Source organism: Metopolophium dirhodum, chromosome 1 (genome assembly GCF_019925205.1).
Source record: "Metopolophium dirhodum isolate CAU chromosome 1, ASM1992520v1, whole genome shotgun sequence".
Taxonomy (NCBI): Eukaryota; Metazoa; Arthropoda; class Insecta; order Hemiptera; family Aphididae; genus Metopolophium; species Metopolophium dirhodum.
The window spans coordinates 22,601,986-22,626,479 of NC_083560.1; the positions used below are offsets into that span (position 1 = coordinate 22,601,986).

Sequence of the window (24,494 nt, forward strand, 5' to 3'; positions counted from 1 at the left end):
AGAACGTTGTATAGAATGAACTATATTAATCAGATAAATATATAAAGGTGTATTGAACAGATTTTAGATAAAATAATTAATGATAATACTTTGTATATAAACATTTTTATTTATACTATTATTATTTTATTATTTCTCTAGCTTAAAAGTTAATGATGTATTTTAGTTTGTACTGATAATTTAAATGTTTCATTACATAGTGTAAATAGTAAATACTACTATAATTACCTATTAATATGATTATTAAAGTTATTTACTCAATCTAATTCTAAATAGGTGTTATGCCACATATTGCATACATTAGGCAATATTGAGCAGAGACATCCTTCACACAATGGAAACCCAAAACTTCATAAAGACGCATCCACACTAGTAAAAGTTTACATTGTGCGTACAAGTTTTTATACACACAATCTGTTGGCCCTTGGGCTTTTATTTATTTTTATTAATTACTAAACAATGTCAATTTGCTCAAACGTGGACGCACCGTAATAACTTATAGTCTCCAATTCAATATTTACGTTCAATAATTCCTAAGATACGATTAAAACAATATTTTGAAAAATGAATACCTTTATTTCTACACTTAAGGCTGGAATAGAAGTTTTAGACATATATTTTGTTCATTATAAAGAAATTGTTATACCAACATGTGTAAATTTATCTATTATCTAATTTTAAGGTAAGACTTAATCTAGGTCACCATGTAGGTTTTTTATATTTTGATTTTGAATCAATTATATACAAGTTGGTAGTTACCACATACAAATTTGCGTAATTGTGATTTGAACAGTTGTTGTCAAAATGTTAACTTCAAATGCTTATGCATAGTGCTAGTGCAACATACCACGGCTCGATCAGTAACCATAATTTATATAATTTATAAAATAAAAAATACATATTATTTAATGTTCGATATATAATAAGATTTGTAATAATATTTTATCAATAATAGTACATGTATAGTGTATACCTACGTTGAGTAGGTACCAACTTTACTTTACAAAAGGTTACCATGATCTCTAGTAATAATATCACTCACCAAGCCGCCGAGGTCGAGTCCCCTCACTTTTTTTTGATAAAGGTAGACAAACTTATGAGGAATTTTGTATTCAATTTTCAAACCTAAGATTTAAAAAGAAAAACGTCGAGTGTAGATATTGAGTATTTTAAACTATTAACAATAAATTAACAATATACGATTGAATACATACACCATCATACATAGTATACGACTTTAGGACATAAACCTATAAACTAACCTATACAATTAATAATATTATATATAATCATGTATAGAATTTTTCGACTTTCCGGTAGACAAACTTATGAGGGATCTTGTATTAAATTTTCAAAGCTTAGATATAAAACCGAAAATTTTTTTGAATATCTAAAACACCGTTTTCCTTAAATTGTTTGTGTGTTTTTCCTGTCATTTTTAAAACTACTAGGAATTTGAAATGTTGACCTCCCAATGCACCAACGTTGAAATAGATTCACTATCTCACTGGAAAAGATACTGAAGTCGAAAATCGAAGCATTATTTCAACTACTTATCGTGTACACAGACAAAAAAAATAAAAATAGTAAAAATAGTAAGACACACGTCAATATTGAAAGATCAAAAAATTCATCGCTCTGCTCAGAATCTAAAATTACGTTAACTATTTGTTATTCGTTGCCAGTAAAATATTAAATAGAATATTATTGTATAATATAGTAGGTACCTAACGGGTATGTAAATATAATTTATTGATTATTATATAGGTACGCAAATATTTCAAGTCCTGCCGATGATAATTTTAAATTTCAATGACAATTAAATTTGTAATTCTTCGTTTAAATATTTAATTATATGTTTTGGTTTCAGAAAAAACTATACTTATGAGATACTTTGTATTATTTCAAAATATTTTAAAGCTTTATAGCTATAAAATTGAACATTTTATACATTTTTAACAAATAGCGTGTGACACTTCAAATTAAACGGCTCAATGATTTAATTGTTGTGGTTTGTTAATAGGTCGAAAAATAAATGTTATCAATAAAGAGTAAAGAAAGATACGGGCAAAGTTTACATCTTTTAATGGAGTTATTAAGAAGCAATAATCAAGAGGATGCCACACGGTCAAACGAAACCGAGCAATGACCAAGAGAATGCGCTGTTAAGTGTTTTCGCGATTTAAAGCCACTGTCTGCCCAATTGTATACCTATTTGTATATAAGAATATTATGTAGGCTAGAAAATCTAATATCTTCTGTACCTTTAATTGTTGTACAAACATTTTAAGTATGTTTGAGTTAACAATATTTAATAACGTACAATAACTTACGATTTAAATTTAGTTTGTAAAAATATCAATATAGACATATGTATATGTATTAATATGTACCTATAATGTATTTATTTTTATATTTACCAATATTTTTGAACGTATTACCATAATACCATTGATTATAATAAATATTATAATTTATATTATTCAATGATAATAATATAACATTAACATATCAATAAACATTTTAAATACATACGTTGAATCTTGTTTTATTTTTTTAATTCATAGCTATAAAAATTGAACATTTTATACATTTTTAACTCTAAAATAATTTGTCAATTTTCAATTTGATACATTTTATCAACATTTAAACTTTAAATGCTTATAAATAAAAATATTGACTGTGTATTTTAATATTTCTAACTGATATTGTAACAATTTACGAGGAGCCTTGTATTACATTTTCAAGCTTTTTGTCCCAAAGAATAACATTTTATTGACACTAATAGAAAAAAACCAATAGAAAATTTAAAACGCCCATAAAAAACACAAAACAAGTCAAAATATTTTGAAAATGTTAACAACTATCACTTGATAGTTGTTATATAATATACAATAATAAAGTGATTAATAAATAAATATCCATGGTTATTCGTTTTTCAATAAAAAAATAAGAAGCTCCATAAGAAAACGAGTGCATAGGTATCCAATTTGTAAAAATTTGAGCTTCCAACGCTCATCAATATTTAATTTTATATCCGGTAAAAATTTTCTTCTTGATAAATTTTGTATATAAATTTAAAATCTTAGATGTATAAAAATAAAAATTTTTATGAAGTTCCAACACAAAATAATTTACAAATGGTCTTATTTTTTACCAATTTTACCAAAATTCTATCTTCGGGCGATCATAAAAAATTATTGTGGATTTACACTCAAATTTATTTTTAATTTAAGCTAACAACAACTCACAAGAACTTGTATTACATTTTCAAGTTTTTTAATTTAGTAAAAATTTTATGAAAATTTAATGCAATGCTCCTGATATATGTAGATGTCACAAAATGTTTAGATATTATGCTAAAAACCATAAAAACGAATAAAATAAAACCAGCTGAAGTATTTGCCAGAGAAGTTGCAAATTTATCACGAGAAGTTCAAGCACGAATACCGCCGGAAGAAATTGTAAAACGAAGATTACGTCGACAAAAATCAAAAAATAATCATGTGAATCCAATTAGTTTAGCTAATTTAGTATTCGAAGTTGATTCCGAGTGGTGTACTCTTGGTGATACAAATTTAACAAGATTTTTAAACAACTAAACAAAGTGATGTTAAAGTTAAAGGAATTGGTTTATTACATCAAGTAAAATCTTTTAATTTTATATTCGTGTTAACAATGATGCACCCAGTACTTCAATTAATTGTTAAAGTAAGTAAATTGCTGCAAAGTCCCGATATTAATCTGATTAATGCTATGGCCAGCATAAAGTCTCTTCGAGCAGCTTTTTGAAATTTAAGAAATCAGACAGAATTTCAAAACATTTTTAATGAAGCAAAAAATTTGTGCATAGAACTAGAAATAGATATTCCATTAGTTAAAAAATGGAAGGTATCAAGTCGCTTCGATGAATTTGTCAAAACACAACATTATTATGAAACTAAGGAATATGAATTACGAAGTTTGTGTTTTTCTCAAATGTTAGATAATATGGTAGCGTCATTAGATTTAAGATTTCAACAGGAAACAATCGAAATTATAAATGCTGTGGGAAATCTATTAAATCTAAAATTAAATAAAGAGGAAGCAGCTGTTTTAGAAGAAAAATTCAAAATTTCTCAAGATGAATTAATGGCAGAAATAAGATTGTTAAAAACAGATCAGACTGTACTAACTGGAAATTCAGCAACAACATTAAGTGGATGGATTCAGTAGATGCAAGAAAATGAAAAATATAAAATTTACACTGCTTTTAATGCTGCAATTGAAACATTTTCTGTCATCCCCGTGACAAGTTGCTCATGCGAAAGAGCATTTTCTAAATTGACTCACGTGAAAACGAAGTTAAGGTCAACTACGAAACAAGATCGGTTGGAATCACTCATGTTATTATATGTCGAACAGGAATTAACGGCCAATGTTGAGCCTTCTGAAGTTGTAGATGAATTTAAAAGTATTGTGCCATTTCAAAGGTGATTGTTATTATAAGTTAATACAAAAAATTATACTAGTGTTGTTTTAATTTAATTATTAACTACTAATGATTTATGAACTAATTTACTATAAAATTAAACAATAAATTGTTATAATCAATACTTACATATTACATAGTAAAATAGTTAGCTTACAGGAGGTAGGTAATTAAAACTGTATTTGTTTAAACTTGTAAATTTGTAACCATTTCTTTTGATTTCTTTAATAAAAAAAAAAAAAGTACATTGTCATCACCAATAAGCTAGCAATAGGTAAATATTATACAATAAGTTATAGTATTGGTTAGTAAACAAGTGTCACATACTTGAAATTTAAAATATTTTATTTTTACATTAATTTATATATATATAGAAAAAAAAAATAACTACAAACAAAAGGCCGGGCACACTCAAATGTAAAACTCTGGGTCCGCCTATGTATACCGTAATTCAATAAAATTACCCTACGTTAAATTACCTTACGTTCAATTACCTTAGAATTGGACGCATAACCAAACTTTCATTTCAACACTGTTATTTCAATTTTGACACTATTATGTATACGTTGTCGTGTATGCCTCGTGTTTTTCACATGTTCAATATATTATAATTTATAACCGTCAAACCATTTTTCTAAAATGTCTCTTCACCTACGAAGACTAGTAGGATTAATAATTTCCGAATATTTATCAGTAATATATAAGAAAAATCCCAATGATGTTACATTTAATGAAATGGCAAATTTCCTTAAAACTTTGAGACATACACGTGGGAGAGTATCACAATTAGTGAGAGAATTATTAATTATCCTATGCCAATCATGTAATGTGGACGACGCTGCCACAAATGTAATCGCGATGTGGATACGCAGGGTGGAACCGTTAACTTCTGTAAGTAGTTTAGTATAATAATATATTATATCATAATAATAAATAGGGAACAGATTTATATGTAAATGCATATTTTAATTAAAACAAAATATTTAAGATTTGATAAAAAATTTTGATGATTTAAATCATTCCTATGAAAATGATGCTACTTTTATTTAGATATTTTTACATATTTGGTAAAGAAGTACATATTTTGTGCATATTTAGTAATTTTTGATTTTTTAATCAATTGATTTGGAAAAGTCCAAATCCAATTTCAAAACAATCAATGACTTAATAAATGGCAGACACCCTTCTAAAAATTTGGAATTATCGCCTTCTGATATTATGCTCAATGCTCAAATTTCATTGTTTGATGCGGAACAATCATTTAACCATTTTAGAATTAAATTGAGACCAAATATGAAATAGGCGACATTTAACATTTGATAATTGAAAAAAAATTGTAATAATTCAATGCAACAAATCACTTTTAATAATTTAAGAATTATAATTGTATTTTTTTAATTGTAATTTCCCCCCCCCCCCCCACATATTTGTATGTTTTTAGCACATATTTTCTACTAATTTAATAATTGTAATTTTTTTTTTTAATTAAATTTTTTCCCACATATTGGATGTTTTTAGCACATATTTTATAAATTATACTTCCATATATATGTATATATTTCTGTATTTTTATAACATATAAATCTGTTCCCTAATAATAAATAATAATATTACTTAAAAGTGATCTATTAAAAATTATCTTGATTAATTATCAGACGCTCTACGAACATAAATACATTATAAGGGATCGTCCATTTGAAGGAATGCATAATTATCCTAATTACAACATCAAAAAAAAAAGGATTGGTACATTTTAGCAGCAAAAATCAACCCATCCCAAAAAACAACCGAAGCTATTGAAGAAGTATTTAATAGTTATGGTAACCCAAAAAATATATCTGAGCACAGATATACCTATTATCCTCCCAACTATCATGGCTACCCTATTAAGAAATCAAGAAAAAAACTAAACTGCATCACAAACGTCGTTTAACTCTGACGTAAGTATATTGTATATAAGATATATCAGCTCAGGTTTTTTTTTAAAAATTTTTGTAAAAATCAATCTTAATACTTAAACATTATGTTTTAGAGGCACCAGTAGTTGTTGAACCAGACGAACCACCTATCCAAGGAAATAGTAAAAAAGTCAAACATTGTGATGTAAGTATACCTACTGTATATTAGTTATCTCTATATGTTTGTAAAAATCAATCTTATATAAAAAAGAATATTTCTTTTAGGATAAACAAAAGTATAGTGTTGGTTCAATAGTTAACGTAAAATCCATAGGGAGGCCATATTATGCTGCTATTGTTGTCAAATGAGACAATGAGTTTGTCACTATAACTTTTCCCAATTCTGCTGAGACAAAACACTACAAATATAAGCATGAGGACGTTCAACCATTTCAACCGCAGGTAATTCAAGGAAAAATTAAACCCATCAAATATAGCTTTAAAAAACTTTCCTCTTATCAAAAATCATGTATCAAAAAATTTGAAAATAATGTACTTACAAATCAAAAAAAAAACAAATGAATGAAAACTGTATCATTTAAAAATTAAAATAAATTAAATTTCTATTATATTATTACCAGGGCTCGGAAGTTCTAGCAAATGCATATTTTTATTGGTTCGTCCTAGAACATCCAAAGTAAGATACAAATATGTTTCACACTTCTCTGATGTCATACACGAAATTTTATTTTGCTATTTTTTTGCATATTTACGGTTTTTACTGCTATTTTGCTAATTTTAGGTTTTTAGTGCTATTTTTGGGTATATTTTCACATAAATACATATTATAGAAGGTATTTTGCTAATTTGGAGTTATAAATGCTGTTAATGGGCATATTTAAGGAAATAAACACATATTGTTGAAAAACTAAATTACCTACCAAACAGCCGCCTACGAATATGTGAACGAAAACAAATTGTTTCATTTTAAGATGGTACGCATCCGGAATAAACGGCCTTAGTCTCGGGCCACACGACGCGTTCTTGCCGCATGCGGCGATTTGCGGTGTCGCCGCATGCGTTGGGTTTTTGTACGGACCGTTTAGTTTTAAATAGAACAGGCCACACGACGCGGTGTTGCCGTATGCGGCAGGTTTCCACCGCAACATGCTGCGGTGGTGCGGCAGCAACGCACACTGTTATCAATACAAAACACGTGTATTTCAATTATATCGACCACACGACGCGGTAATAACGCAAGCGGTGAAAAATCGTTATTTTCCCATTTGTCATTTTTGAATTTTAAAAAACGCCTAAAAAATGTTCGACTTTGAAAAATTAATAAGCGAAGTTCAGTCAAGGCCTTGCTTATGGGATATTGGCTCAAACGATTACCACGACAAGCCAATGAAAATGTTGGCATGGAATTCTGTGGCTGCCGCTATGTATCCGAATTGGGAAGAACTTTCAACGGCTCAAAAAGAGGAAAAAGGTAACATATATTTAATTAATGTGAATAAAAACAAATAACAGTAAAGTGAAAAATTAATAATAATTTAAATCAAAATAGGTAAGTACATACAACATACGTTATACATATTTAAAATGTTAATATTCTAAAATACATACCTAAATAAATAAAAACTAATTATTGATTTTAATAAGTATTATTAATAACTCATAGGTAGATGTTGTCTTTTTATATTTTGTTATACTGGAATGGTACTGATCCTGGTCCCATGAAATACTCTGCATAAGAATCTCTGACCTCAATTCCTTGAGATCGTACTCCCGGTCCTCTATTAGATAAACCATCTACCAAATAGCTAGTATCCATGTCCTCGAAATTATAACCATCTCTTTTGCGGACAAAGTTGTGTAGTATACAACAAGCTTTTATGATGTCGTCCGCAAAATCTGGTTCAACCAATAGTGGCGTATGTAACACTCTCCACTTATTTGAAAGTACGCCAAATGCACATTCAACCGTCCTTCTTGCTCTCGAAAGCCTATAATTGAATATACGACGAGTATTTGTAAGCCCACGGCCTGGATATGGTCTGAGTAAATTTTTGTGCAGTGCAAAAGCTTCATCAGCAACAAAAACGTAAGGTTGAGGAGAGTCATCGGTATTTGGTAAGCACTTAGGTTCGGGAATATTAAGCTGATTGGCATACAATTTTTTTCCAAATGGACATTGCTTAAACACATTAGAATCAGATTCTCGTCCAAATGCCCCGACATCAATACAAACAAAACTTAAATTTGAATCTACTACAGCCATAAGAATAATAGAATAATATTTCTTATAATTGAAAAAATATGAACCTGAGTTTTGTGGATTTTTACACCTTATGTGTTTCCCGTCGATACTCCCGAGACAATTAGGAAAGTTCGTACTTGTATAAAAATGTTCAGCTATATCAAGCCATTGTTCCGTAGTCGGCGGAGACATTTCTGTTGGTTGTAATACTGTCCAACAAATTTGACAAGTTTCTTTGACAATTTGTGCTACTGTACTCTTCCCAATATTAAAATCAAATTGCATAGCTTTAAAACAAGTTCCAGTTGACAGATATCTAACAATATATTTAAAAATGTATTAGTAAGTAAATACATTTTTCATTTTAGCAAAAGATATAAAGGACAAAAAATGGAGACATGTACGCGACAACTATATGAAATATAAAAACCAAGAGAAAAATATTAAAAGTGGTTCTGCTGCTACAAAAATAAAGAAAAAATACCACTTTGCTAATTTGTTATCGTTTTTGACACCAAATTTAGATAGAAGAAGGTAAATTTAATATAATATGTAAAACCAGATTTATCAATTGGCTATTTAGAATTGTTTAAAAAAAAATGTGTATCAGATTTAAATTTTAGATTCTGATGAATGTATTAATTTTACAATTATGCGTTTTATTTTTTTTTTTTGTGTTCGTGTCATCACCACTTGGTACTTTGGGGGGGGGGGGGGGTCAACAATAAAAAGGTGGTTAAGTGGATGTCGCTCTGCTGTACAGTAGGTTACAAGTGAGTCACTGTAACGGATTGTGTTAAATTTGAATCCAAAGATATTTATTTTGAATTGCTTTTAGTTTTTTTTTTTTTTTTTTAGATGAAAGTAGACAAACTTATGATACATCTTTTATTAATCTAAGAATTAATAAAAAGAAATAAAAGAAAATTTTTTATGAATTTCTAACTAAAAAAAAAATGTAAATTATCGTTATTTTTACGTATTTTGTCAAAATTTGAATTTAAAATGCTTAGAAAAAAAAATTGTGACTACAGATTTTTAATATTTTTAATCTGCCTTTGAAAAAATTTAATAGGAGCCTTCTATTAAATGTTCAAGAATTTTCACCCAACAAATACAATTTTATTAATATTTATAGAAAAAAAAAATTTCATGGATCTACAGCTAGTCCTTTCTTTTAGAGTTACACCAAAAACGATTTTCTGTAAAAATTTACGTTTTTTCCTTAATTTTTCATTTGTTTTTCCCGACGATTTTGAAAATTACTGGGAATTTTAAATTTTGACCTCCCCAATAGGTACACCAACTAGACTTAATTTATAGACATTAAAAACTTTCAATTATTTTAGTTTTATATTCTATATAAATTTAAATAAAATTGTATTCGATGAGTAAGGAAGGTCGGAAATTTAATGCAACGTTCCTGATAAGTTGTTTTAATAAAATATGAAACATTTTAAATATCTATATATTCATGATTTTTTTTATCAAAATTTCAAAAAAATTGAAATTATTTGTAGTTAATAAATTATAAAATGTTCTAAAAACTATCGTCGTAATATCTCAATTTTTCATTAATTATTGTGTTTGTTTTTCTGACGCTTTTTTAAAATACTGGTAATTTTTTACTATTGACCCCCCTCCTAAAGTACCAAGTAGATTAAATTTCCTAACAGAAAATCTGCTGCTGTAGGAAATTGAATCATTTCGTTTCGTGATTACAGACACAAACAATTTTTTATAAATTAATATAACACGCATCATTGTAAAATCAATACATTAATCTAAAATTTTATATACGTTTAGTGTTATAGTGTCTATATAAGTTATTAAAAAAAAAATAAAATTAAAAACATTGATTATAACAAAAGTTATTTAATTTGTCAGTTGTTTCTAGTAAACTATATACAAATGTAATTTATATATGTTTATAGGTAGGTTACAAGCCTGGGGATAGAGGAGTTAAAAAGTTAAATTTAAATTAAAAGTTAAGTTAATTTTACCTTTTTAAAATTTAATTTTCATTAACTTAATTTTTAACTTAACTGATATTTATTGATATAAACTTAATAAATAACGCTAGTTTTTATTATTTTAAACCATATAACTGGCTTTTTATAAAATAAAAAAAAAAATGTAAAAAAATGAATTGAAGTTAATAAATAATAAGTTAATTGTCAGTTTTCATATAACTTTTGACTTACCTGAGTTTAAAAAAAAATTAAGATAACTTTTAACTTAAAATGTGTTATATCAACTTCACTTAATCAGTTAAAAATTATGATTAACTTGCCCAGGCTTGGTAGTTGGTTAGGTATAATATGTATTTACTTTGTTCTGGTTTAAAGTATTAAAATATTAATTTTATCTTTTGCTTAAATTGTTGATGTAGTTATTATCAAATTATAAAGCTTTTTTGTAATATAAGTACTATTTAATTTCAATAATTTCCCAATAAAATATTTACAATTTTTGATTTATTTAAATAGTACCTCAGGAAATTTTATAAACGACACACAAAACGTATCAGATGCTCAGGTTTCGGATACAGATGAAGTGGTTGAAGATCATGAGAATACATTATTAGACCAAGAACACCCATCACAGCAACTGGATATGTCCTTAAGCGCACAGAACACCCCACCGAGTACTTCAAAAAAAAATAAAAAAAATCCAAAAATGACTATTTTTCAGAGCAAACTATTGGATCACTTGGAAAAACAAGAATTAACTGACGCGGATGAACTTTTTTTGAAATCTTTACTTCCTCAAGTAAAACAATTAAGTGATGGTAAAAAATTAGAATTTAAAATGTACGTACTTAAATTTTTTCAAAATGAATCTTATCCACAAAATAATAATTATTCCTATCAAACTCCAATATTTAATCCTCAGAATAATGCTCAATATTTTCATTCCGGGTATTTAAATTCATACCAACATCAACAAGCGTCTTCCTCACACAGTTCTATAGATACACTACACCACAACATATATCCTGCACCAATTCCAAATCAATGTCCTCAACTACCTTCTTCTGAAAACATATCTGCACCTTATCAACCAAAGCAACAACATTTTCCTCTGCATAATCCCCAAGATGGCAACCATCATCAAATGTAAATGACAATTTACGTATTTTAAAAAGTGATAATAATTTGTTTTTTTTTATTTATTTTAAGAAGCTTATAAAAGTTAAACAGTTATTTTTATTATTTGTTATTACCTATAAATGGTACTAGTTTTTATATTTTATATACTTAACAATTTATAATTTTTTAGTTTTTTAAACAGTTAATACATTTTCTTTCTTTTGTATTTAGAAGTTAATTAAAAAAGAATACATCTTTTCATAACGTATAGGTGTTCTTATTTATATTTGAATTATAATAAAAAATTACAGCCCACAGGTATGTATACAAAGTTCAACATAGTACTTTTGGTGATATTAATACGTGTAATCACGTTTATAACGGTCCTACGTTAATTTTGTCCATATAGAAAATATGTAAAACTTTTTTTTTTAAATATGTACCTATATTGTATGTATGTGATATATTTATATATATTATATATTTGTATCAGTTTTATATGTTATAAAATTAAGCACCTAAGTACTTATTTGTATTGACTATTGAGTCATTATACCTATTAATTATTATGTTATTATTATTAACAAATGTATTTAGTTATATAAGGTTAGCGAGAGACTTTAATACTAAAGGTATAACTTTTACTATTTTATAATTTCAAACAATTTAAGGTAAAAAATATATTTTATCGACTTACCTTATAGTCACCGTCAGTCTAACCTCCGGACTTAAAGGATTACGCATGTTAGTAACTTCTTTAGTTAAATGTTGACGAATCTTAGCCAAGAGTTCATCGAATGACCTAACCGACATTCGATAATACTCGAAAAACTTTTCTGGGTGCTTTCGTATATTTCCATAAAATTCTAAAAAGTTATTATTTTTTTCTCTATCAGAATTTAAGGGATGTACCCAGTATCTTCGTTTTGAAGTAGTAGGTTCATCCAATTCTCCAGCAGCTTCTGCCGCACACAACACTTTCAACAATCTTTTATTGGACATGGTATATACTATCGACCTTCTGATACCAAGTCTAGATTGAAACTAAATTAATTTTTCATTCTAAATTAATTTTGAGTTCCCAAATTTAGACTTGATATATTAGAAAATTTTAAAAATATACCTAACGCATCCGGTCACAACGCAATGCAACGCATCGTGTGGCCCGATATGTTATTGCGGCGTCACCGCAATTTATTTTAACGCATGCGGCAAGAACGCGTCGTGTGGCCCGAGCCTTAGACCGTTGTTATCGTCGATAACCTTCCAATAATTTAGTTATTTTTGTATCAAACCTAATTGTATCAAAATATGAACTGCAGTTATCGAATTCGTCGTATTTACGTAAGATACGGCGCTATCGCCGTACGTAAAGACCTATGATTTTATTTTAGTTGTCTGCGTTCTGCCGTCATTTGCGTGTTGCGTGTGCGTTTGATCGTGAACTATCGTATTTGTCGTTTTTAAAAATGCCTAAAGTTAAACAAAATTTGTCAAATCGCCTCCAAACTTATGTTAATTTATATGGTCCTAAAATTTTTTCAATTGATAAAAGTGTATTATTTTGTAAAATGTGTGAAGTCAAAGTTAATTCTGACAAAAAGTTTAACGTATCACAACATATAAAAAGTGACAAATATATCAAAGGCCTTGCCCGATATGAAAATCAAATAAATCGACAACAACAGCAGTTATTGACAGCGACAAGTAATATTAATAAAAAATCGTCATTTAATAAAGATTTGTGTGAGGCTTTTATTTCTGCTAACATTCCTTTGAACAAGTTAGAAAACCCAAAATTCAAAACATTTTTGGAAGTATATACAAAAAATGATATTCCGAGTGAATCCACGTTGCGAAAAGGATATGTGGATGATATTTACAATGAGAGCATGGATAAAATTAGGAAAATAATTTCTGACAAAAAAATTTGGGTCAGTATCGACGAGACCACTGATGTACAGGGTCGTTACATTGCAAATGTAATAGTAGGCACTCTTGAGGAAAATAATGCAGGCAATATGTTTTTACTTAATTCGGAGGAACTAGAAAAAGCTAACCACTCCACAATCAGCAAACTTTTTGATAGATCAATGAGCATATTATGGCCGGCTGGTATCCAACATGACAATGTACTTTTATTTTTATCCGATGCCGCACCTTACATGGTCAAATCAGGAGAAGTACTAAAAAGCCTTTACTCAAAAATGATACATGTAACAAGTGTTGTGCATGGACTGCACAGAGTCGCAGAAGAAGTTAGAAATCAATTTCACATAGTAGATAAAGTTATTTCAAGTGTAAAAAAAATCTTTAGAAAAGCCCCAAGTCGTTTACTTGTATTTAAATCGGAAGCGCCAAACTCCTTACCTCCGGAGCCAATTATCACACGTTAGGGAAGTTGGATTAACGCAGCAATTTATTATTGCGAGAATTTCGGGATAATCCACCGTGTTATTTTTATGCTAGACAGAAACGATGCAGTTAGTATTAAAGGTGCTCAAGATAACATCATAAAACCTGGATTGGAAAACAACTTAACGTATATTAAGTCGAACTTAGCCAAATTAACTTTGGCTATTGAACAATTACAACGGCAACATATGCCTTTATCGGATTCACTAAAAATAGTTCAAGATATTCAAAAATCATTTGAAACATTAAGTGGTCCAAATGGAAAATCTGTTCAAAATAAATTTAATCAGGTACAGGAAAAAAACCGTGGTCTCTTGGCGTTGGTAAAAATATTACAAGTTCTAACGGGTGAAGAGACATTCAGGTTAGGGAATTTCCTGAAATTCAGACACTTAAATTGTAACGACTTAACATTTTTTAAGTACGCACGTCTGTCGATGTAGAGCGGTCATTCTCGGCATACAAAACTCTACTATCAAATAACCGTAGATCATTCAAATTCGAAAATATAAGAAAACATCTTATTATTCAGTGCAATTCTTAAGGTAAATAAAATTAATACACTATATTATTAATTTATTAATAAATTTTTTTATATGTTTATGTTAACAGAAAATGTTCCAGAGCCGGAAAAGTGCCTACTTCTCAAATATTTACTGTTCATATTTTATAAAAAAACTTGTATAATTTAAAAAAGTTTTAAATAAAACATTTTTGTTAATGAAATTTTATTTTGCACACGTTTATTTTGAGGAGACATTACATTAATTTCAGGATCTTTGATTTCATTCCCAACATTTATTCCTGTAATTAGAACAGTATCCTTCAAAATGTGCACGACATACTCTTACGCAACTTAAAAGTTTCGTACCTAGTAAGATCTACTTTTAATCCACGTTTTTATCCATTTTTCTTCTCCAAATGAAATTATTTGGGTAGTCAATGAGACTAATTTAATAAATACTGGATTTAAAAATTTTAATAGTTACATTGAGTTATGGAATCAAATTATGTTTGTTAAATCTAGAATATGAAGTGAGAATTACTGGCTTAGAAATTACATTTTTGTGTCAAGCAGAACTTGTTTAGCACCCACTCAACATTTTAGTTGTTTTTAGGGAACCTTTGTATTTCAACGTTTTAAAAATAATGATACCAAAAAAAAATATTTCGGAAATCATAAGGATTACAATCATAGGATAAAAATCTAAAGAATTTTAATGTAAGTGTTAAAATAATACAAAAAACTGAATTTAAAATGTTTAAAATATTTTTAAATTATTCATCTAGCTAAGTACTAACTTACGTTTCCAAAAAAATATGAACATTTATCAATTTATAAACGCTTTGTTAAATGTATAACGTGAAACATATATCAGAAGTACTCATATTATTAATACAATAAATTATATCAAAAACAAAGATAAAGAAATCAAAAAACAAATGCAACTGTGGCAATCATAGAAAATAACACAATTTGATTATGTACAGTGTTTATCGCATACATTTTTAACAATATAAAAAATGTATCACAAATACCATTTAAATTATTCATATTATAAAATATTTGTGTATGAAATAAGTGAGAAAAATTAAGAACATTAAAAAAAAGGTGAGAATAATAGTGAAAAATAGTGAGACCGCGGAAACCCTATGAGTGTTCCTGATAGTATCAAAGAAAGGCCCTAAAAATGCAAAGTCTGCACTCTCATAATATTTCATAAAGTTTCAGTGGTATTTACATAGTTTTTAAGTTACCTTTTAGCAATGATTTTTTATGTTATAAAATACCAAATATTATAAATCCAAGACAAATAAATTGTATTTTTTTTATTTAAATACTGACAAAAAAAACTCCGTACCAATAAAATATAAAATATACTTGGATATTATGATATGATTATGTTTATTATTAAATTGAAGACTAGTGGCCATTTATCAATTTATTACTATTCAACTTTTATTTTCCAATAAAGACTAATAAAGTTGTTTGACATATTATTTTATTTGAATTGTTAATGTTAGATAATTTTTGTTTATTATTTTTTTTTTTTTAATTTTTAAGTTTTATTATTTAGGTAGTTTACATAAATAAATAATGATTTAAGATGTTATATCTATTATTTTATTATTTAGTTGTATTTGATGAAATAACCAATAAAATTAATAAAATATTAAAAACAAAAAGGAATATTTAATTTAACTTTAATCAGTTTTGGTCAATTTATAAAATGTTGTAAGCAAATGTTTAAAATTAATGTGTTCAACAAGTTGTTTAAAATATAACAACCCTGTTTATTATAAAAAAAAGTACTGTTTGCGAAACCAAAGATATCACATTTGACACCAACATTAATATTAACAATAATATTTGCACTAAATTAAAATTTTTTTTAGGTATGACCAAAGTTTAAATTATGTTTTACATATTAAGTTTATTGCACATTAAAAAACCTACCTTATCTACCAGTTAAGACTAAATCTAAAAAAAAAAAACAAAATGCAAATGCAGTTACAGTTTATATAATACACAATAATAACAAATAATAATTTCTGATGATATTGAACTTTATAAAAATTCACAATGATAATATTTGTTTTCATATTAATGACGCCATTCAACTGTTTTCCTTTGTAAGTGGCATTTAATTGAAAATATATTCAAGATCTAAAAGACTTGTCCGGTATACACCATGATAATATCAGCGTTGTATAACTAGAAGTGAAATACAGAGTTTCTACTGACTTATAGGTACGCTTATAACATAAAGACCAACATGTTTGAAGGTCTGCGGACAGCATAGTATCCGCATTGCTTATAATTGTTGCAAAAATATATTTTCATTGTTCAATATTGATGTAATATATACCAATGGATCATATTTTTTAAGTATAACTGAAAGCAATTTATGTTTGGTCATCTTGACAAATTGTAACAAGGTTGTCATGTTGAACTTTAAGCATTGGCCCATATCATTCTGGTGAAGTGTGAACATAAGTTGCACCAGCAATGGACGGTCAGACAGTACATAAGACTATCAGACAAGTTTAAACATCATTTACTCAAGGTGAGATGTGATTTTTTTATATTCCAATTACACTTTAATATTTTATTATACTGTTATTGACTGTTATGACAATATTCGATCTTGCAAAAATCATTTATAATGATTCTGGCTATTGAAGGTTTGTCACATATTTTGTTTTCAAGGTTTGCTTTACATATTGTGGCTAAAAATGGAGTCAATTTAGTCCCATGTGTCACAGTTTTTCAGAATCAAAGTTTTATCTCCGACACAGCGGTGGCTAATCTTTCAGTCCCATTACACAAGATGTCATTCAAAGACGGACATGATGTAATAACTGATGATGCGTAATTGTTAATATGTTATAGTAGTGAGGATGTCCTACATTAACACGGCATGATGAGGTAAATAACAAACCGGTAATGTAGAGAAGCATAGTATTTCAAATTTGTTTTATATTACTATGTCAAGGTACTCTTTCATGAACTTATGTCACACGTTTGGTAGAGTAGTCCTTTACAAGGTTGTTTAAGAACTGTACTGCAAAATGTTTACCCTTGATTACCCAAAGTTACTGGGCAACTGTTTGAAAGGTAACCTTAATTAACTGTTGTATAATTAACTGTTGACATGACTTTATTAACTGTTGTTATGAAATATACTGATGTATGTCCATCCAAGTATCAATAGTTTGTGTTGGAACAGCAGTAACATTCATTTTTGGTAATATATGACAGGTAATTGTAGTTCAAAATCCACTTGTCACACAATAGCACACAAATATTATTAACTAAGTATACCCATTGCAGTACACTGTAAAATTGTCAAACGGGTATTATTGTGGAACATAACATCTGTACGAATAAATAAAATATGATTCCCACTCTTGAATACCAACATTAAATGTTTGTCCAGCTACTGATGCTATTAATTAAATCATTGTCCTAAGATATTGATACGGTTTATAGTTCATTGAAGTTATTCAGTTGAGTTTATACGTGCTCAAAACACTAAGTTTTGTACAATTGTTTTTTTATTGCAGTCTTATGTTCCCAAATTAATAAATAACTATTAATTCACGCAAGCTTATTTCTTCTCTTTTGACAATTCATGATAAATTCTTTTCAAAAACAAAATCAAACAGTTGAATGGTCTTTATGATCTTTTTGAAGGTGTGGTGATTGGTTGAGGACGATTACTTCAATACTTATTCCTACAATGTATACAATTCAAAATACTTAATTATTAATAGCATAGGAATCACCTAATTATTTTTTTTCTATTTTTTCTTTTATTACTTATTATAATATACATTAATAATAGGTATAATTTTCATATATTTTTTATTTTTTTATAATTCATGTTTTCAATAAATTAATTATGAGTATGATCCATCTATGCTCTACAGTTGAATGGCCTTTTTACAGTATTTTTAAAGGTTCTCAAACTTATCAACAAACAGTGGTAATTAATTGAGGATGTATTTGCTTTATGACTAATTATCCTACAATAGTACAATTAAAATAACTTAATTTCTAATATCATATAATTCCTATCTTACTTCCTATCTTATTCAATTACTTTACAATTTTTTTTTTTTGTTTTTTTTTTTTTTTCACAAAAATGTTTGCAATAAATTAACTATAAGTTATAGCATAGGCACCACCTTATAATTTGTATTTTTTGTTTAATGCATTATTCATTTAATAATAAGTATAATTTTCATATTTTTTTTCTTTTTTTTACACAACAGTAATGTTTGCAACAAATAAATTATAAGTATGGCCCCAACTATGCTTTACAATGTTATAGGAATCATCTTATAATGATTATCTCTAATTTTATTTATTAGCCGTAGGTACCTAATAGAGTTTACAGTAGGTAAATTTAACATTTTTTTTTTTTATTATTGTTATGGCTTTGCCAATCACTAAAAGGTAAACCTTGTGACGATAGACGAGAATCAACATATTATAATATAAGCATTAAACATAATATAATTCAAACATAACAAAAATACATTTTATACGTAATAATAACATAAATAAAAGTAGTGCATAATATATTTATAATAGTTTTAATAATGTAATTATAAATTATTAACTATAGGCCAAACAATTCATAATACAAATGAACATCTTTGGTAATAAAAAAAGAAAGGTAGGTACATAATTTTTTTTCTTTTATAATAGGTATGTGACTTATTAACCATTTTTTAATTAATAATTTAAAACGAGCATAATACAACAAATTATAATAACCTAACAGTATTTCTGTATGAAGTATAAAATATTTTTTCTTATTAGATCGAAAGTATACGAAAGTATCGACACATCAAAATGTGTCTATTGTCAAAGTGTCAGCTCTTAATTTAGGTTCATTGTAAAAAACCATGTCATGTAAGTAAATATGTAAACAATTTGACCAGCAGTTCATTCTCCGTATCAAAAACCAATGGCAATTTGTTACTAAAAAACCAGGGTTAAGTTAATTTAATTATTCATTATAATTATTATTCTAAATATATTATGTTTTAACAAAAGTCCAAAAATAATTAAGATTTTTGATGGATGAAAACAAATTGTATCAGTACTTAAGTTCTTTATAATTTTATTGATAAAAAAAGTACCTATATAATATTATAATATGCTATGTGATGTGTAGTACTGAAATTAAAATAATATTATATATAGTGATGAAAGTAGAAATAATTTCAATATAACATTATAAGCGAGATTATAAGTATTTACCTAGTTTGTTATTTTATAAATTGTATTAATTATTTATTTAATATTTATTTTTTTTCATTTAAATTAAATCTGTATTTATAATTTATATTTTATTTATTCTCATATTTTAATAGTTACTAGGATAATACATAGACTTTTTAAATAAATTTAAAGTAGATTTCTTTTTTGATTACAGGTTATAATAATAATTTAAATTTTCATCACTAGCTATAGTAATAAATGAAGAAAAATACAAATTGAATTACAAAGTTTAGAATCTACTGATTATGATACAGATGATACTAATTTAATTATCTCACCACTGAAAGAATCTGACAAATTAATTGGAAATCAAAATATTAATAATTTATTGGAATACGCTAAATGTCCATATTTTTTTCAGAACTATGCGGATTGTTGTTGATTTTTAATTTTTATGTAGATATGTCAGTTGAATGTGTTCCGAATATCTGGTACAATAAGGGATCATGTGCCTGGCCAAAGAAGAAAGATAACATAAATCATTTCATAGAAAAATGTATCGATCCAGTTGAACAATCAGATGAATTTCGGTATTATGATGCAAACATAGGTACTCCTCAAAACATAATTAATTATGATGAGACCAATTTTTGTGATAACCCTGGTAGAAAAAAGGTTTTAGTCAGGAAAATAACGAAACATGCAGGTAGAAATTATGGGTTCTTCAAAATCCTCAGTCTCTGTTATGTTTGCCGTCAATGCATCTGGTTCTATGTTACCACCGTATTTAGTGTATAAATCTTTACAATTATGGAACTCTTGGATTTCAGGTGGCCCTGATGGATGCAGGTATAACCGATCACCTTCTGGTTGGTTTGATCAGTACCTATTCGAAGACTGGTTCATATCAATTATTATACCTCATTGTCGACGTTTAGAAGGGCCCAAGCTGTTATTGGAGACAATTTAGCTAGTCACATATCAGTTAAAATAATTCAGCTTTGTAAAGATAATAACATTAGATTTATATTTCTGCCCCCTAATAGTACCCACTTGACACAACCATTAGATGTGTCTTGTTTTAGACCACTTAAAATTGCTTGGCGTAAGGTATTAGATGTTCATAAAAAGAGTAAGAAAGGCCCAATGCAAAGGAAATGTTTCCCAGACTTTTAAAAAAAACACTGGAAAACAAATCAGCTTCTCAGTCAGACAACATAAAATCAGGTTTTAAAGCAACCGGATTGTATCCTATTGAGATTGTGTATTAAAAAAATTACCTGAAGATGAATTAGATAGTTCTGCATCAGTTATTATACCACAAGCATTACATGACGTTACAGCGGCGTTTGATTCCGCAGGATTCGGGAACGGGCCAAATGGTAGGTACGGTGGACGGCGACAAAAACGGTATGCAAAATATCGCGCAATTGCCGAATCGCAGTTATAATATACGTCGCGTCGCGGATTAAACAAAACTTAAAAAACGTGTACGCGAGTGGTTCGGCATGCTTCGTGCAAATGTGCAATCATTAAAACGTCCGATAAAATAAAAAAAAAACCGCACGAAAATCATTTCTCTGCATCGGTCGTGTGACTGGCGGACCGTAAGCCAAGTCACAGTGGAGAAAAAAAGCAAAGCCCGCGGGCGACTATTATACCGAAAATCGCGAAACCACATGGTTCAAAGTAAAACGCCGAAATGCCGATTACCGGTACGCGCGGTGCACCAGAGACGACGACAGTCGAGGGAACACACGACTAGACGAGCGACGAGACTACGAGAGTGGCCAGTGAGACGACGGGCTGTTGTGGACCGACGACGGACGAATCGGGACGACGGCTGACAAGTACGCGACCGACGCGCGACGTTTTGTGGTTCGTACTTTCGTAGCTCGCGCGAGTTTTCTGGTGGAGCTTTCACGCAACAGCGTGCAAAGGTGGTACTGGTGATGGAATATTATGTTGAAAAAAATTACCATCGTCGATATCATTTTGGTCATAGTAATAATTATTGTATTATTTTTGACAACAAAGAAGCTAACATTTTTGGAAGGTAAACTTGTTATTAATAGTACTTATATTATGATTAATTTTATACATTATTTATAGGTAGTCGAAATCAATTCATAGTAGCTGGTTCAATCTGAGGTTTACTTTTTGTGTGAGGAAAAAATACAGATAATAATTTGTACAAAACAATTACAGTTTTAAAATGCTCATAACTTGCGTTTTAATTAAAATGTCAATAAAAGCCTCTGTGGTGAAGTCCAATACGATAGCATGGTAAATAGATATTTAACCGAATCGAAGCGATGTTTGTTGAAGTTGAACACGTTGAGTGTCTTGTTGTAAGTTACGCGCGTTGCCCACGTATCAAGTTTATTTTCGTAGGTCATTAAAAAATAGTTGTATACTTAATTAAATGACGAAAACAAAAATAATATTATTATAATACTATTTATACTATGATATAGGTCAGTGGTTTTCAAGCTGGTTAAAAATGTCAACTATTCGTCCAAGAATAAAATTATAAAAATAAAATTAATAAAAATTAGTTAGACAACTAATAAAGGTAGCCCAGGTAGGGCTAAATATACTAATATACTAATATACTAATATACTTACATTTAAGGATATTTTAGAATTTAGTCTAATTTTAGATTATTATTTTCATTGGCGTATTAGCCTTCGTTCTGAACAGTCCATTTTTTAATCTGTATGTTTTATTGTAAACATATTTGTTGTGTACCTACGGTATTTAAATTGTTAAATATTTTTCATCAGGATCTTAAACGTTAATCTACGACTCAGTAAAGGGTAAGTACCAAAATTAAAATGTTTTAATCATGATATAATATAAGTATTAAGTATATACTATATACTATATACAATTATTAATGAATATAATATGAATAATTTCTTTTATCTTTGAATACGATAGTCGATGAATACTTAATAATTAGGAAAGATCGTAGAAAAATTCTAGTGAATAACAAATATGTTTCATAACACCAGGAGATCAAATTAAAAATTTTATTTCACATATTTTTGCATATTTTGTCATCATTGCATTATAAATGCATATTTGAGTATATTAGAAAAATTAAGAACATATTTGGCAATTTTCGAAATAAGTTCTTAAATTAGCTTGGACAAAATAGAACAAAGTGGTAAATTTTTCATTTCAAAATAATATTTTTAGTATCGGTTAGGTAATTTACTATCTGACCGATAAAATCGATAAAATCGATAAAACCGAAACGCGTATAAGTAATGAATTTCAGTTGTCCGTCATATTTCGTCGCGTACTCGTATTATTGTGCACACTGCGTGAAATATTTTCGTCAAGTAATTATTTCGTCTCTTTCAAATTTTTTTGTAATATTTATTTATTTTTGTCAAATATGCCAAAGGAAAAACAATCATTGGCTTCTCGTTTAAATAGTTGTGTTGGAATTTAGTCAATGTAGTGGTCCAGTATTTACAACTGACGGCAGAATATTGTATTGTAAAATGTGCGATTCAAAAGTTTGAAGTGACAGAAAATTCAACGTTCAACAACACATTAACATATCTAAACATAAGGTAGCTATTAAACGAAAACAAAGCAAATTTGATTATCAAAAAACTCAACAACAACTTTTAAGCAACACAAAAAAGTCTTTTTTTTAATAAAGATTTATGTTATGCTTTGTTGTCGGCTAACATTCCATTAAATAAATTAAATAATCATAATTTTAAGTCATTTTTGGAACAATATAGTTCGAAAGAAATTCCAAATCAAACTACACTTCATAAAGGTTATGTGAATGACATTTATGAAAACACTTAAGTGAAAATTAGAAGTTTTATATTTGGAAAAAAATCTGGGTTTCGATCGACGAGACGACAGATTCCGCAGGTCGTTACATCGCAAATCTCATTGTAGGAACGCTCGAACTTAATGGCCCTGGTCACGTGTTTTTATTAAACTGTGCAGAACTAGAGAAATCAAATCACATTACAATCGCTAAATTATTTGATAATTCTATGCATATATTATGGCCTGAATGTGTAAGACATGATGATATTTTATTATTTCTAAGCGACGCGGCACCATACATGGTTAAAGCGGGAAAATCGATTAATATATTTTATACGAAAATGATTCACGTTACATGTATTGTTCACGCATTTCATCGAGTTGCTGAACAAATTAGAGAGCATTGTAATAGGAGTTTGGGCTACTGATACCGAAATATTTGTTGCTGCTATTTATTTTAAAACTTCAATATAATATGTATTTAGTACTCAAACAAACACTTGGCAGCTCTTTAGTCAGAATATTAATCTAAAAGATGAACCCAAACGTGGAGTAAAATATTTGTACCTAATAAACCGAAATAATACCCACTATGAACTAGTGACAGATGTAATTGAAGGTATTGAATAAGTTCCTAATTAATTAGGTACCTACCAGCTATATGATTGTTATGTTTTACTTTTGTAATGGACTTGTCTGCTTCTTGCGCAAAGCCCTTTAATGAATATATATTTTATGTTGTTATAGTTAAAATATTATTTCTTTATTTTTAAGTTGTGTTTGTTTATTTTTCAATAGTTTTTTGTCTTAAGT

General features: G+C 28.1%; 3 protein-coding genes across 3 annotated transcripts in view; 1 reads left to right on the top strand and 2 right to left on the bottom strand.

The window, feature by feature from the left end:
- The window catches only part of LOC132936649 (kelch-like protein 2), a 61,701-nt gene that overhangs the window by 32,417 nt on the left and 4,790 nt on the right, over positions 1-24,494 (bottom strand). The gene's annotated exons all lie outside the window — the stretch shown is intronic.
- On the top strand, positions 7,394-12,513 carry LOC132936901 (uncharacterized). The gene is made up of 3 exons (XM_061003703.1): positions 7,394-7,861; positions 9,001-9,166; positions 11,122-12,513. Exons 1-3 carry the CDS (start codon positions 7,690-7,692, stop codon positions 11,753-11,755), a joined length of 972 nt encoding a protein of 323 aa, XP_060859686.1. The 5' UTR covers positions 7,394-7,689; the 3' UTR covers positions 11,756-12,513.
- LOC132936902 (uncharacterized) lies at positions 7,909-12,961 on the bottom strand. Its single transcript, XM_061003705.1, has 2 exons — positions 12,422-12,961; positions 7,909-8,948 (listed from the first exon to the last, which is right to left on the bottom strand). The coding sequence occupies exons 1-2, from the start codon at positions 12,724-12,726 to the stop codon at positions 8,069-8,071; spliced, it is 1,185 nt and encodes a 394-aa protein (XP_060859688.1). The 5' UTR covers positions 12,727-12,961; the 3' UTR covers positions 7,909-8,068.

Coding starts and splice junctions, on each gene's coding strand:
- LOC132936901 (XM_061003703.1), top strand. CDS start 7,690: ATGTTCGACTTTGAAAAATTAATAAGCGAAGTTCAGTCAAGGCCTTGC. Junction 7,862..9,000: donor GGCTCAAAAAGAGGAAAAAG/GTAACATATATT, acceptor TTTTCATTTTAG/CAAAAGATATAAAGGACAAA. Junction 9,167..11,121: donor CCAAATTTAGATAGAAGAAG/GTAAATTTAATA, acceptor TTATTTAAATAG/TACCTCAGGAAATTTTATAA.
- LOC132936902 (XM_061003705.1), bottom strand. CDS start 12,726: ATGTCCAATAAAAGATTGTTGAAAGTGTTGTGTGCGGCAGAAGCTGCT. Junction 8,949..12,421: donor AGACTGACGGTGACTATAAG/GTAAGTCGATAA, acceptor ATATATTGTTAG/ATATCTGTCAACTGGAACTT.